Raw genomic sequence first — 15,000 nt, 5'->3', positions numbered from 1 at the left:
ATTACCACTCTCCCGAAATGGCACAGAATCCTTTAAAAAATTCCTAGATCCCCATGTTGACCCGGATCACAACCAAAATCTAATGGATTGTTCCCTGGGACATACCCTATCCCTCCAAAAAATTTCAGTAGAATCCGTTCATAACTTTTTGAGTAAACCTGCTAACAGACAAACAGACAAAGAAGACAGACAAACCAACGCCGGCATGAACATTACAGAGAGAGAGAGAGAGAGAGAGAGAGAGAGAGAGAGAGAAAGAGGGGGGGAGTTGGTGGGGGTAGGAGAGGGGAGAAAGGGTAGAGTGGGTATTGCCCGGGTGTACTGTATATAAAGCCTGGTGTAATTAGTAAGATCGCAGGTAGTTTGACTCTCCCTCAGCATGAAGACCATCTACTTACTTCTGCTTCTTGCCTTGGGTCAGTCTTCTCAGCCTCTCGTATTTCCTTCATATCCTGTGCTTTTGTTTTTTTATTCAAGAACGAAGGAACCAAAAGCCAGGAGCCTGCAAAATTGTTCCCTCCAATAATAAGCAAAAAACAAGATTACAGAGAGCCTGTTTCAAGATCTGTTCATTTCGGTGTTATCTAAATTCTTCTAGCATGGTCAGATTCTGCAGAAATAGCACACAAATTGATATTAGCCAACCATAACCAAAAATAACCAAAAATAAACCTAAGCTATACTGCTTATGTTAAATCCCTTGCTAAAAATGCTTCTAAAAAATTGGGACTTGTATACAGAGTTCGTGAATTCTTCACTGACGAGCAGATGGCCACAATATACAAAAGTCATTTGCGTTCTCAGATAGAATACTGTTCACCACCTTAGAGTGGATGTGGAGCGGTTGCACTGAGGCAGTTGGACAAAATTCAAAACAAAGCCATTAGATTAATCAATAATCCTGCCATTAAGCAGGACCTTCCTCCATTATTAGTACGTGGAGATGTTGCTTCTTTAGCATTATTTTACCGATATTTTTACCGTAAGTGCTCTGACGAACTGGCTTCATTTGTGCCTCCCCTTGACATTTTCTCCCCAAATACTCGGGCGGCTGGGAGCACCCATGGATTTACACTCTCTCCCCTGCAATGCAGAACCTCTGCTTATCAAAATTCATTTATCCCCAGAACTACCACTCTCTGGAATTCACTTCCTGGGAATTGCTTCCCACAAACATTTATTCCACTTTTATTTAAATCCAGTTGTTATAAGTATTTTATGAATGGTGGATGGCTTTAGGCACATGGACTTATTTTTTTATTTCCTTTGTTTTTCCTTCCTCCATTCATTATCTATGAAAAAAAAAAAGTGATAAGGGGCTACTTACCCGACGAGACTATGGACCCAATATTTGAACTCTGGCTCTATCAGGTCGGCAATGTCGTAACTAACCATGTTCCCACTTTTTTTTTTTTTTTTTTAATGCGAGGAAGAAGGAACCAAAGGCCATGAGCCCGCAGTAACAGTTCCCTCCAAGAGAAAAACAAAATACAATAGAGAGCTAAATTCAAGATCCGATCATTTTAAGATGCCTGGACACACTGCGTTTGAAAGACTGGAGATCATAGGCAGCAGGAAATACAGACAGAGGGAGACAGTTCCAGAGTTGACCTGTTGCATAAATGAAAGACTGGGAGTAACGGTTAACTCTTGCATTAGAGAGTTGGACAGAAAAGGGATGAGAGTTTGCTGCCAGACGGGTGCTACGCGCCCGTCGTGGAGGTGAAGGAATGCAAGCAGACAGTTCAGAGGAGCAGTGACCATTAAAATAGCGATAGAAAAGAGATAAAGATGCAACAGTGCGGCGAAGAGACAGAGGTTGAAGGGAGTCAGTAAGAGGAGGAGAGTTAATGAGACGAAAAGCCTTTGACTCCACCCTATTGAGAAGAGCTGTATGTGGGGAGCCTCCCCACACATGAGAGTTGTACTCCACACAGGGGCGGATAAAACCCCTGTATAGAGTCAACAATTGTGCAGGGGTAAAGAAAGAGCGGAGTCGGCTTAGCACATCCAATCTCTTGGAAGCAGATTTTACAAGAGATGTAATATGATCTTTCCAAGATAAGTCCCGAGTAAATGAAACCCCAAGCATGTTCAAGGATGATGCAGGATCAAGCTGAATATTACTAAACATTAGTGGGTATACTTGTGGAAGATTTTGCCATAATTTTAAGAATGAGATATCCAGTAAGTCAGTCTAATAATCACCCTTTCATACATTTTTTTTTTTTTTTTCATCTACGTATTCTTTTTCACTGGTCAGGCGCGAATGCTCAATCTTGCCAAGGGAGATGCGGAGTAAATGATGGAGTAAGCGCCTGCCAGTGCAACTCAGCATGCAGTGACTTTGGCGACTGCTGTGACGACTACACTGAAATCTGTATGTCGTGTCAGGACCGATGTGGGGAGGAATATCTTTACTCCAAGCCCTGCCAGTGTAATGACGAGTGCGGGGACCACGGGAATTGCTGTGACGATTATGGCGACGTTTGTGATGGTAGGTGATGATGATGATGATGATGATGATGATGATGGTGTTAGTTATAGTAGGTGATGATGATGATGATGATGATGATGATGATAATGATGACGTTAGTGATGATGATGATAACGATGACGATGATGATGGTGTTGGTAGTGGTGACGATGATGATGATGATGATGATGATGATGGTGGTGGTGGTGATGTTGATGATAGGTGGTGATGATGATGATATAGGAATGCATACTTTGAGGTATAGGGACTTGAACTTAAAAAAAAGTGAAAATAGTGGGGAGAGAGAGAGAGAGAGAGAGAGAGAGAGAGAGAGAGAGAGAGAGAGAGAGAGAGAGAGAGAGAGAGAGAGAATTTATGTACAGTATGTGTGTGTGTGTGTGTAATCTAATCCTCCTTCTCCTGCGTCTCCTCAAGGAAGCTCAGGAGGAAGTGTGTGTGTGTGTGTGTGTGTGTGTGTGTGTGTGTGTGTGTGTGTGTGTGTGTGTGTGTGTGTATTCTAATCCTCCTCCTGCGTCTCCTCAAGGAAGCTCAGGAGGAAGTGTGACGGACCAAGACCTGTATGACCTGACGGAGCAATTGTTCGCCGCTGACGTGAACTCCGTGGGTGACCAGTTGACCTTAGATCACCAGGGTCAGGGCACATCCGGTGACCTCGCACCAGGGCCGTGAGTACTAGGTCAAAGGTAGTGGGTTCAGTCCGGGTCATGTGGGTGTTTGGTGGCATAGTGTGATCTGGATTCTGTTTTGTTAAGTTGGTGATGATAATGATGATCCTCTTCCTCCTCCTCTTCCTCCTCCTCCTCTTCTTCCTCCTCCTCCTCATCCTCCTCCTTCTCCTCCTCCTCCTCCTCCTCCTACTACTACTACTACTACTACTGCTATAACTAAAGCACACCACCACCACCACTAATCCATTTCCCCTCCACCATCACCACTTCAGATTATTTGTCAACGTTCCCGCCTCTGCCCTGTCTGGCCCCACCTTCGCCCCGTTTGTACAGCTGCTGGACAATTACATCCCATCCGTGTCAGAGGTACAGTAGAGGTGAAAAATTAAAAGAAAAAAAGAATGAAAAAAGTGACATAGGTACACTACAGAGCTAAAAAAAAAAAAAGTGGCATGATAAAAAAAAAATGACATAGGCAGAGTACAGGATTAGGATAAAAAAATAAGAATAAACATGTGAAAGAGGAACAGTACAGGCCCGACGAAAAAAGAGAAATATTATGTAAAGTACAGGACCAGGATACAAAAAAAAAAAGAAAAGAAAATATCAGAAATCAGCTCCCTTGAAGAACTCGACAATACTACGGCTTTCTATACTTTTGATGGCTCTTCTTTGTGACTAGCACCATATCCTTGTGTGAATCTATTCCTACAACTCAGCATGCAAGATGAAGAGGTGGCAATTTTAGGTCAGGTTAGAATAGAAAGAGTACAGGATATATCTGGACTAAATGAACAGGTCTTGTGGATGTCAAAGTATGTCAAAGTCTATCTATCTATATACCTAGGCTGCTTCCCCCAAGGAAAGGGAGGTAGCCGAGACAGGACGACTCACTCTCCATTTACTCATCCATTCAAACACATTCATTCGCATCTTAGCTCCAAAGGGGAGAACGGACAGATCCTCACCGCATCACACCGCACAAGGGTCAACTGCGCAATGCAATCAGTGACATCCGCAGCAGGGCCCGACAGCAGAACTGGTTTACCCCTGCCACATCATAACAGATCCATCCCCTTACCCGCACCTGACCTGACTAGCTGATGTCAAAGTAAAATGTTTAAATGCACCAGTAGCACAGAAAGGATTAATAAATATAGTTTTTGAAGTCTCTCAAACAAAATCTCGAATCCCTCATCTTTTTTTTTCCAAGTCCTTCAACCGCAACGGAGGAGTTAGAGTGACATGATAACTATGCTAATTTTACTCTAACCTGGCCCAAAATTGTCATCTGTCGATCTGAGTTGTGAGAATACTGTAAAGGAAGAGTGAAATATGATGCCAGTCACGACGAAGTTCTATGGAAAGGATGTATAGCCGTAGCACTATTTTTTCTGCTATGTACCTACGTGAAAATAAGCTGCAAAATGACGTGAATTTGAGCCAATTTAAGGTGAAAGAACTATATTAAATTCTGATCACAGGCTGAGGTAGAGGATGCAGGGGAGGTGGCCGAACAGAGCTCCTTCTTAGATGCTGTCATGGCAACAGAGGTCATGCAGATAGCTGAGGACTTCCTGACGACCAACAGTAAGTGCTGGGGAGGATGTAAGTGCTGGGGAGATAGTGTTAGAGGAGAATTAAAGTGTTCTAAAAGAGGTAAACGTAAGTAAAAGTGTTTGTAGCAAGTGCTGGAGAAATTGTAAGTCTTGAGGAGTAGACAGTGGAGGGTATTAAGTGTTCTAAGGTGTAAAAATAGTTAAAAGTGTTAGTAGTAAGTTCTAGAGGGGATGTAAGTGCTTGGGGGTAAGATTTGGAGGGGAAATAAGTGTTCTAAAGAGCCAAAATTCAGCCATAGAGGAACATGACAGGCTTTCCGAATTGTTGTTATGGCTGCCCTGATCATGAAGTTGGTTGAGAATTCCTTGGAGATTACGTGCTGAGGAGGTAGTGTTGGTCCTGTTGGAAGGGAATGAGTGTTGGAAGGGAATCTAGATAGTGTTGGAAGGAAATCTAGTTAGTGTTGGAAGGAAATCTAGTTAGTGTTGGAAGGAAATCTAGTTAGTGTTGGAAGGAAACAAAGTCAGTGCTGGAAGGAAATCGAGTTAGTGTTGGAAGGAAATCGAGTTAGTGTTGGAAGGAAACACAGTGCTGGAAGGAAATCGAGTTAATGTTGGAAGGAAATCTAGTTAGTGTTGGAAGGAAATCTAGTTAGTGTTGGAAGGAAATCGAGTTAGTGTTGGAAGGAAATCGAGTTTGTGTTGGAAGGAAATCTAGTTAGTGTTGGAAGGTAAGTGAGTGTTGGAAAAAGAGCTAAAAAACAAGTACTAGAGAGGTAAAAGTGTAGAATAGGGATTAATGGGCCTTTCCTGAATGACACTTACTTGTATATGCATTGGGTGAGATTGTATTTTAAGGAAAGTATGTCACCCTGTAAACAATTCTGCTCTTAAGATTCCCCTTCCTCACCAGACCTACTGTCAAGCATAATGGAGAGACATGATCAGTATTCAGTTTGTGGAGTGGCCCAGTTACGTTAGGTGAAAGCAAATCAACTCTCTCTCTCTCTCTTCCCCCTCCCTCTCTCTCTATTTATCTATCTCAATCACCAGACCTTCTATCCAGCTCGCTAAGGGACTACATAGATGAGATTTGGTTCGACATGTACACCCGTTCGGGAGGCCCACTGGGTTCGTCTGGCTTCGAGCACTCTTTTGTCGGTGAGCTGAAGAACGGGGAGGTGTCTGGCTTCCACAACTGGGTGAGCTTCCAGAAGGAGGAGGCGGAAGGAGACCTGAACTATGAGGGATACGAGAAAATTGTGGATCTGGGAAGCAAGGTGAGAGAGACTGGATTGGTAAATGTGCATATGAGGACAGTAGACACACACACACACACACACACACACACACACACACACACACACACAGAACAGCAACAACAATCTGAGGCAAGAATTAAACACATCTACAAGAGTCAAGAAGAACACTCACACACAAACTAAAGTCAAGAAACACACACACACACACACACACACACACACACACACACACACACACACACACACACACACACACACACACACACACACACACACACACACACCTTTCCAACCAACACAAGCAAGCGTCCACCCACACTCTATTTTTTTCACGTATGCCTCAGCACACACAATAAACTAACTCCATCTGGTCCTCAGGGTGAAGTGCTCATGGACCACTTCACCTGGCTGACTGAACCCAAGAGGATCGGTTCTATGTTCATCGGTACGTCGCCTGAACTGGAGCTGGCTACCTATACCGTGTGTTTCCTGGCCAGACCTGACTCCTTGTGTCCCGTCCAGATGAATGGCAATCAGTTCCGAGTGCAAACGTGGACGCTGAGTTACAACGGGAAGGTCTTGGTGGGAAGCGCTTATCCTGACATTTAAGAGGGGCGATGTGCCCAGGGGGAGAAGTAAAGATAGTAAATTGGAGGTGTTTTCTTTGCCTGGAGAGGAAGTAGGAGCATACACAGGCACAGACACAGACACACACACACACACACACACACACACACACACACACACACACACACACACACACACACACACACACACACACACACACACAATAAACCTCTACATACAATTTTCTCCCAGTCTCTGTCTGTCTCTCTCTCTCCCCCTCTCTGTCTCTCTGTCTCTCTCTCTGTCTCTGTCTCTCTCTCTCTCTCTCTCTCTCTCTCTCTCTCTCACACACACACACACACACACACACACACACACACACACACACACACACACACACACACACACACACACACACACACACACACACACACACACCTATCAGCGTGAGAACAAAACACCCTGCCTCTCACACACACACAAACAAAACTGTATCACACAATGGGAAGGAGGCTAATCTTAGTCACGCTATCTCCAGACGATTTTATTTAGCATATGGGAGACTCTGTGACCTGGAGGGGTTAGATACGGCCTTCATCAACCCCTCCCCTACAAGACGTCTCTCCTAAGGTGCATAAAATCGTCTGACGAAAGGAAAAAATATAAATGAAAAACCCACATTATTGAAAAGGTACTCATAGACATTTTCATGGAATTAATTTAGATAATAGAGGTGATTCTCTGTCTGTCCGTCTGTCTCTGTCTCCCTCTCTGTATACACTGGTCTGTGGAGTGTGGTTGGGTGCTATATGCGGTGTGTTTCGTTGCGGTGGTGGTGGTGGAGTGTGTGTGTGTGTGTGTGTGTGTGTGTGTGTGTGTGTGTGTGTGTGTGTGTGTGTGTGTGTTGGCACAGTGGTGTAGTGTGGCTGTGGTACGGTGATGTGCAAGTGATGTAGTGGTGTCAACAGTGTGGTGATATCATAGAACAATGAATGTGATGACAATTATAAAACAGTGAGTGTGGTGACAATGGTATACCAGTGAGTGTGGTGACAATGATGTAACAGTGAATGTGGTGACAATGATAAGAGTGTGATGATATAGATGAAGCAGTGAGTGTGGTGACAATGATATAACAGTGAGTGTGGTGACAAAGACAGTAAAGTATGATGGTAAATAAACAGTACTCTATGTGTCGTGTGGTGTGCCCTTACTTGCACTAACAGGACGCTGCCTAACACCCCTCTTATCTACATGACATCCGGTCTCACGTCACTTCTATTCGCCAGTACACAGCTGTACTTAGAGTTTACGTGGTGCTACTTTGCTTAGGAGTCTGTGCATCATCATCATCATCATCATCAGTAGCAGCAGCATTTACTGTAAATCATCATCATTATTGTTGCTCTACTTGTTAGGAAAAAATATGCTTAATTGATGGTTGAGATGTATGGATGGAAAAACTGCAACACACACACACACACACACACACACACACACACACACACACACACACACACACACACACACACACACAGAATCAAGAGAGCATTTGGGATGGGAGGAGAGTCAGAATTCTATGCCTGCTTTCTTTACCAACCCCTTCACCAAGATGATGTATTATTTTCTTCACATCTCCTGACGATCATACTCTGGGAGATATTTTCAAACTAGAGATAATAAATACAGTCTCCATTTACCCCTTTACCACAAGAGGAGTCCATTTAACTGTCTAAAATCGTTTGGAGAAAAGAATAAAAGGTGAAATTACGTCATAAGCAGGTGAGGAAGCGCCCAACAACACACCTGGCCAGAGAAACAGGTAATTGTGTCAGTGGGGGATGAGGACACCTGTAGAAGGCACGCAAAACAGGTGCTCAAAATAAACGGTATAAATTTGAGTAGCTGGCATCTGTTCTTGCTAAAGTTGCCGGGAGTCACAAGCCTCTATCTCTGTACGTTTCCTGACGACATTATTGTATAGGCTATATTTATTACACTAGCTTAACGGAGCTCACAATCGATTTAGACTTACAATCTTCATATCAACTGGAGGGAATAATCAGTGGAAATAAATATAATTGGGAAAAGCTCATTTGAAGATAGAGAATGTGAATATAAAAGGTGATATATTGTTTTTTTTTTTTTAGCATTTTACTAACTTAAGAGTTCGTGTGGGACAGAGCACCATAATTTCCATACAAATTATTGAGAACATTAGGAGAAACTTTGACCAACAGAGGATGCTTATTTCTACGTTTACAGAATGCAAGTACAAAAAGTGATGATATTATTTTCCATGTTTTACTGACCTAACAAGACTTCTAATAGATTTAATATTATGATTTCCACACAAAATAGAGAATATGATCAATAGAGTCAGTATTAATGGAGGTTGATTTGATTTTACGAAGTGTGAATGCAAAACCAACAGCATGACGTCACTACCAAAACAAATGAGCCAAAATATACTAAGCCCTTGATATAACACTTGGGGAATTCCGCCTTATGTGAGGAGAACGTAGAGTCGAAAATAGACACAATCTATTCACGAGACTTAGGACTTTTGTGAATTAACAGTATGTGAAGGAGAGCTACGTGCGAGGTGAGAAGAGAGAGAGAGAGAGAGAGAGAGAGAGAGAGGAACAGGAAAAACAAGAAAAGAGATGGAGGGAACTTAAAAACAACGAAGAGAAGAAATAAAAGGAAGGTGAAATAGAGAGGAGAGAGAGAGAAAAAGGGAGGGCGAGAAGGGAGGAGAGGGAGAGAGAGGAGAGAGAAAAGGGAGGGGCAGAAGGAGGAGGGAGACAATGAAGGAGAGAGAGGGGAGGAAACGGGGGGAGGGGGGAGGGAAGAGGAAAGGGGAGGGGCAAGGACGATCCGAATGGGGAGGGAGCTGTACACTCACTCTCTCCACACCCAGCCTCTCTCCCACATTCCTAGCTCATCCAGGACCTAGCAGCGGCTCCTAGCACATCCCAGGACCTAGCACAGGCTCCTAGCACAGCCCAGAAGCTCCTGTAGTGGTTTTCCTTCAACTCCTAGCACTTTTTAGCTGTTTCTGTTATACTTTGAGACATTCCTAGCATGCTTCAACTTTCCTGATATACCCTACAGCATTTCAGCTCCGTCTAACATACTCTTTTCTACTCCTAGCATACTCATCTTTCCATACATATATTTTTAGACATTTCTAGTATATTCCAGTATACCCAATATGCTATCAGTCGTTCCTAGCATTGTTCAACTTTCCTGATATGCTCTGGAACATATGAGCTTCACCTAACATACTCTCATATAACCCTAGCATACTCTGGTCACCTCTAATATATACCTTCAGATATTCCAAACATATTCCAGCATTATACTCACGTTCCTAGCATATTTCAGCTGTTTTAACATACTCTGCAACCTTCCAAACCTATTCAGAGCCAGTCCTGATATACTCAAATATTCCTAGCATATCTCAGTCACTAATATACCTATAAATATTCCTAGCACGTCCTAGTCCCTTCTAAACATATCTAACCATTCCTAGCTTTCAGTTTCCTAGTTCCTGTTCATATAGCACTATCTAGGAGTCACATTGTATCTATTATTACCCTTAATTCTTATCCTAGCAACATTAATACTCTCTTGCCTCTGCTTCCATCATCCTAGCCCATCCTAACCTCTAAGCCCTTACTAGGACTTCAAGGCAACTCTTCCTATAATTTCCTAGCATTCCTAAGCACCTCCTAGCAGCTAAGCCTCTCTCATCCTCACCCACTATTCCTAGGCATTAGTATACGAAGTGCTATAGTGACGACAGTGACAAAATAGTGATAGAATACAGTGATAAAAATACAGTGATAGAATATAATACAGTGGTACAGTACGGTGATAAAATACAGTGACAGAATACAGTGATAGAATACAGTGATAGAGTACAGTGACAAGATACAGTGACGAAATACAGTGAAAAGAACGTTGGATCCCTAACTTTTTGCCCCGCGTTTACACTATGAAGGGTCGGCTGCTGTATCTGTGCTTTCTGGTGCTGCTGTGTGCTGCGGCAGGTGAGTCGCTGATTAATATTCTCGCCAGGTAAGGAAGTTCCCTCACACCTCTTCCTCAGCGATTTATTTTTGGATACGGCAGGTTAGTATCCTTTAGCACGTTACTGATGTTGAGTATGGCAACGTCAGAAGGCTTTATATAACACAAATTAGGACGGCCAGGTGTCATAAGCAAAATAAATCGCTTATGAAAAGGTGTTAGGGAGCTTCTTTCACGATGAGAATACGAACCACTGGATTATTAATATCAAAGACTCACTTCCCAAGATGAGAGAGAGAGAGAGAGAGAGAGAGAGAGAGAGAGAGAGAGAGAGAGAGAGAGAGAGAGAGAGAGAGAGAGGAAAGAAGGTGGGCAAGGGTGGACGATGTGTATGGAATTATTAGATATTTAAATTGCTTTTCCCTCCTCTGTGCATCTTCTGCTTAAAAAAAAGAATAATAATAATAGAAAGTAGGTTACAATATTATTTAAAGATGAATGAAAAATTACTTAAATCTATGGGAAATTTTAAGTAAAGTCTTAAGGTAAACAGAAAAATAAAAGCGTGAAAAGAATTACGTTTTTGTCGTCCTAGTTCCTGTGTTATTTTAGGGACGATGTATTGTGTTCTCTTTCTCTGGAGCTTATCTCTCTTACGCTACCGTTGTGTTAAGAAATATATTTATGTGTTATAGAGTTCCTTAGCACTGTGACGTATCTATCATTACGGTGCTGTGGTGTGTGGATCAGTGTTATGTGGGTCTGTGTTAGACTTATGTAGGCTGTGGAGATGTTTTGTTACGTTACTGTCGTGTTAGGTCCTGTGCTGAGCTGTGTTAGTGTGCTACCTTGCCTTGGGACTATTTGTAATGTTCTACCGCATTACGTTCGTCATTGCTACGTTACTGTTACTCGCTACCTGTTACCGTGGAGTACTTGAGAGTTACTGAGTTACTGGTCATTTTGTCTGTGTCTATCTGTCACTTTCTTTATCCGTCTGTCCTGTCTTCGTCACTGTCTATCTTTTCCTTTATCTAATTGTCTATCTGTTTTTATCTATCTGTTGTCTGACTGTCTATCACTCTGTCTACCTCTCTTCATCTGTCTGTCCATCTGTGTGTCTGTCTCTCACTATCTACTGTATATCTGGCTGTTCTCTTGTCTTTGTCACTGTCTGTCTTTCTCTTTATGAATTTCCCTGTCTTTTTATCTGTCTAATTGTCTGTCTGTCCTCTCAGCCGGTCTGTCTTTTGGCTACTCTATCTATGTCTGTCTGTCTGTCTATATGTCTGTCTGTCTGTCTGGCGCTGTACCTTTTTCTTTTTAAAAATTATACTCTGAAATAATTCTAATTTTATTCTCTCTCTCCTCTCCTCTCTTCCTTCTTCCCTCCCTCCCTTTCTCTCTCTCTCTCTCCACTTCTTCCACCTCCTCTTCTTTCCTTTCTTCCCCCCCCTCTCTCTCTCTCTCTCTCTCTCTCTCTCAAGGCGTGGTGGCATGCGCCCGTAAGAGCACCTCCACCACAACCACAACTACCACAACCACCACAACTACCACAACCAGACGGCCTGTGGTGGAAGAAGAGATTATTCCAGCCAACGCAGCTCCGGAGAATAACTGGGGTAGGTGGTGTGGTAGGAACTGTGGTAGGAATTGTGGTACGTGTAGTAGGAATTGCGTGAGGGAGTGAGGTAGGTATGGTGAGAACTGTGGTAAGGACCGTGGAAGGTGTGGTGGGAACTTTGGTAGGAATTGTGGTAGCAAGTGAGGCAGAAGTAGCAGGTGTTGTGGTAGGAAGAGAGGAAGGGGTGGTAGGAACTGGAGCAGGTGTGGTAGGAAGTGTGGTATGAATTGAGTTCCACAGTTGATGATGATAATGATGATGATGATGATGATGATGATGGAGAAGAAGAAGAAGAAGAAGAAGAAGAAGATGATGATGATGATGATGATGATGATGATGACAGGTACAGTACAGATGAGGAAACCAGGGGTGGCGATCAAAAAGGTGAAATTAGCAGAGACAGCAAATAAATAACAAAGAAAACATACACGTAACAAATTATTAAGTATTTTCAGCCAGCAGAGGTCATGCCAAGCGAAAGTGGTAGCAGGGGAGGAATGAGTAACAGTAACAGTAGCAGCAACAGGAGCAGTAACAGCAGCAGAACAGCAGCAACAACAGTAGCAGAAGCAGGAGGAGAAGTAGCAGTAATACAGACCTCCTAAGCATAGAATTCCACAGTAACACAAAGGTTTTATGAACTTTTAGCCAACACAAAACGTCGAGGTGATGCAAACAGAGATGGAGAAAGCAGGGGAGGTAGACGTAACAGTAACAGGGCCAGTAACAGTAACAGAAACAGAGAGATCCTAAATCCCAACACTAAACAAAATATCCACTTCGTTTCAGCCAACACAGGAAGAGGGGGCGGTAGAGGGGGTGGCAGCAGGGGAGGTGGAAGTAGCAGGGGCAGTAACAGAGGAAGTGGCGGAAGTAGCTTATCTACCGAGGAGCTACGTCGCGCATCAGAGGACCTACTGAGGGTTGACACGGGATTAGCACAACCTACACTTAGCTACCAGGGAAAGACATCTGGCAGTGCTACCTCTGACAATGCTCCTAATAAGTAAGTTGGAAGGGCACTCTCACACCTCACGCTCTCTTCCTTTCTCCCTTTCTTTCCTCCCCCACCTTTCTCTCTCTCTCTCTCTCTCTCTCTCTCTCTCTCTCTCTCTCTCTCTCTCTCTCTCTCTCTCAAGCTCCTGGACAACAACCACCTAGCAATCATCCAAACCTACCTCAGTCTAATGTAAACTAACATAAGCTAATTTAATCTAAACTACCCTAACCCAGTTCAACCTTACCTAGCCCACCCTAACCTAGCCCTTTTTCTCATGCTTCTGCCCCATCATTCCGAGCTGATCTAACTTGACCTACGGTATATTTCCCCAAGACAGCCTATAACCTAACCCATCCTACCCTTACCCAACCCAACCTAACCTAACCTAACCTAAATGAACCTAACCCATCCTAACCCTTACCCAACGTAACCTAGCCCAGTCTAACCCAACTTAAGTCCTTCCTCTTTATCTGTTAAGTCCATTCTAACTTCATCTATCTTAAGCACCCTTTATGAAAACCCACCCATCTTCAATTGACTTAATCTAAATGAATCCAGTCTAACCTAACCTAACCTAACTTAACCTAATCTAACCTAACCTGCCCACAGCCTCATCTCGTCCATGCCTCTGGTGGTGATGCAGAAGGCCACAGTTCGCGCCATGGCCAACCTTCTGGACAATTACGTGGCAGACACAAGGCAGAGGGAGGTGGCCACGCAGGGGGAGAGAGCAGAGGAGGTGGCCTTCCTGGATGCTGTTATGGCCACCAATGTTATGAAGGAACTAGAGGGATTTTTGAGGCGCAAGAGTGAGTGTTTTGGTGTGAGGGTAGGTGTGGCTTTTGTCTGTCCACCTACCTGTCTACTTATACACCTACCTACCAACCTACCTATCTACTTACCTACCTACCTGTCTACTTACCTACCTACCTGTCTACTTACCTACCTATCTACCTACCTGTCTACTAACCTACCTACCTACCTACCTGTCTGCGGACCTGGTCAGTTTATGTACTCACCTTATCTACCTTCCTAACTACCTACCTACTAAAATACCAACCTACTTACCTATTAAATTTATCCACTCTGCTCACCTACCTACCTATCTACTAAAGTACCAACCTACTTACATATTCAATCGATATGAACGGATCTCGAATTTTGCTCTCTTTTATCTTTTTTTTTGTTTTTTTTTGTTTTTTTTGAGGAACGGTCTTGCGGGATTTTGGCCTTGGGTTCTTCCTTCCTTGCATATATAAAAATGAAGCATACCTACCTACCTACCTACGGATCTTCCTCACAATATGCCTACTTACATATCTACCTACCTCCGGATCCTCACAATATACCTTCTTTCCTACCTACCTGCCTACGGATCTTCCTCTCAATGTACCTAATTACTTACCTACCTACCTACCTGCGGATCTTCCTCACAATATACCTACTTACTTACCTACCTACCTACGGATCCTCACAATATACCTTCTTACCTACCTACCTGCCCATGGATCTTCCTCACAATATACCTATTTACTCACCTACCTACCTACCTACGGATCTTCCTCACAGTATACCTACTTACCTACCTACCTACGTACTTACAGACCTACTGACGGGTTCGGGAGGGCTGCGACAGGTCCTAGACGATATCTGGTTCTCACAGTACAAGAGAGGGGGAAGGAACATTGCCTCTTCTGGCTTCGAGCACGTGTTCGTAGGCGAAGTGAAGGACGGTAAGGTGTCCGGATTCCACAATTGGTTGAACTTTAAGAAGGAGGAAGCAGA

The 15,000-nt window shown here is 43.4% G+C and overlaps 2 protein-coding genes across 2 annotated transcripts in view; both read left to right on the top strand.

Annotated features, from left to right (window-relative positions):
- LOC145416471 (uridylate-specific endoribonuclease-like) overlaps positions 1-6,595 on the top strand; it is an 11,403-nt gene extending 4,808 nt beyond the window's left edge. The window contains exons 2-7 of the mRNA XM_080285426.1: positions 2,264-2,497; positions 3,021-3,162; positions 3,438-3,531; positions 4,650-4,755; positions 5,778-6,004; positions 6,365-6,595. Coding sequence (XP_080141552.1) covers positions 2,264-2,497; positions 3,021-3,162; positions 3,438-3,531; positions 4,650-4,755; positions 5,778-6,004; positions 6,365-6,595 — 1,034 coding nt within the window. The remainder of the gene's footprint in view (positions 1-2,263; positions 2,498-3,020; positions 3,163-3,437; positions 3,532-4,649; positions 4,756-5,777; positions 6,005-6,364) is intronic.
- Positions 6,596-10,556: 3,961 nt separating this feature from the next.
- LOC145416470 (endoribonuclease Arlr-like) overlaps positions 10,557-15,000 on the top strand; it is a 5,264-nt gene continuing 820 nt past the window's right edge. The window contains exons 1-4 of the mRNA XM_080285425.1: positions 10,557-10,611; positions 13,005-13,221; positions 13,825-14,024; positions 14,820-15,000. The exon at positions 14,820-15,000 is cut by the window's right edge and continues 52 nt beyond it. Of these exons, the coding sequence (XP_080141551.1) occupies positions 10,557-10,611; positions 13,005-13,221; positions 13,825-14,024; positions 14,820-15,000 (653 nt within the window). The remainder of the gene's footprint in view (positions 10,612-13,004; positions 13,222-13,824; positions 14,025-14,819) is intronic.

This window comes from Coenobita brevimanus, chromosome 106, assembly GCF_032717465.1.
Source record: "Coenobita brevimanus isolate Jiangsu-jjx chromosome 106, ASM3271746v2, whole genome shotgun sequence".
NCBI classification, from domain to species: Eukaryota; Metazoa; Arthropoda; class Malacostraca; order Decapoda; family Coenobitidae; genus Coenobita; species Coenobita brevimanus.
This window is presented reverse-complemented; position numbering and strand designations above follow the sequence as displayed.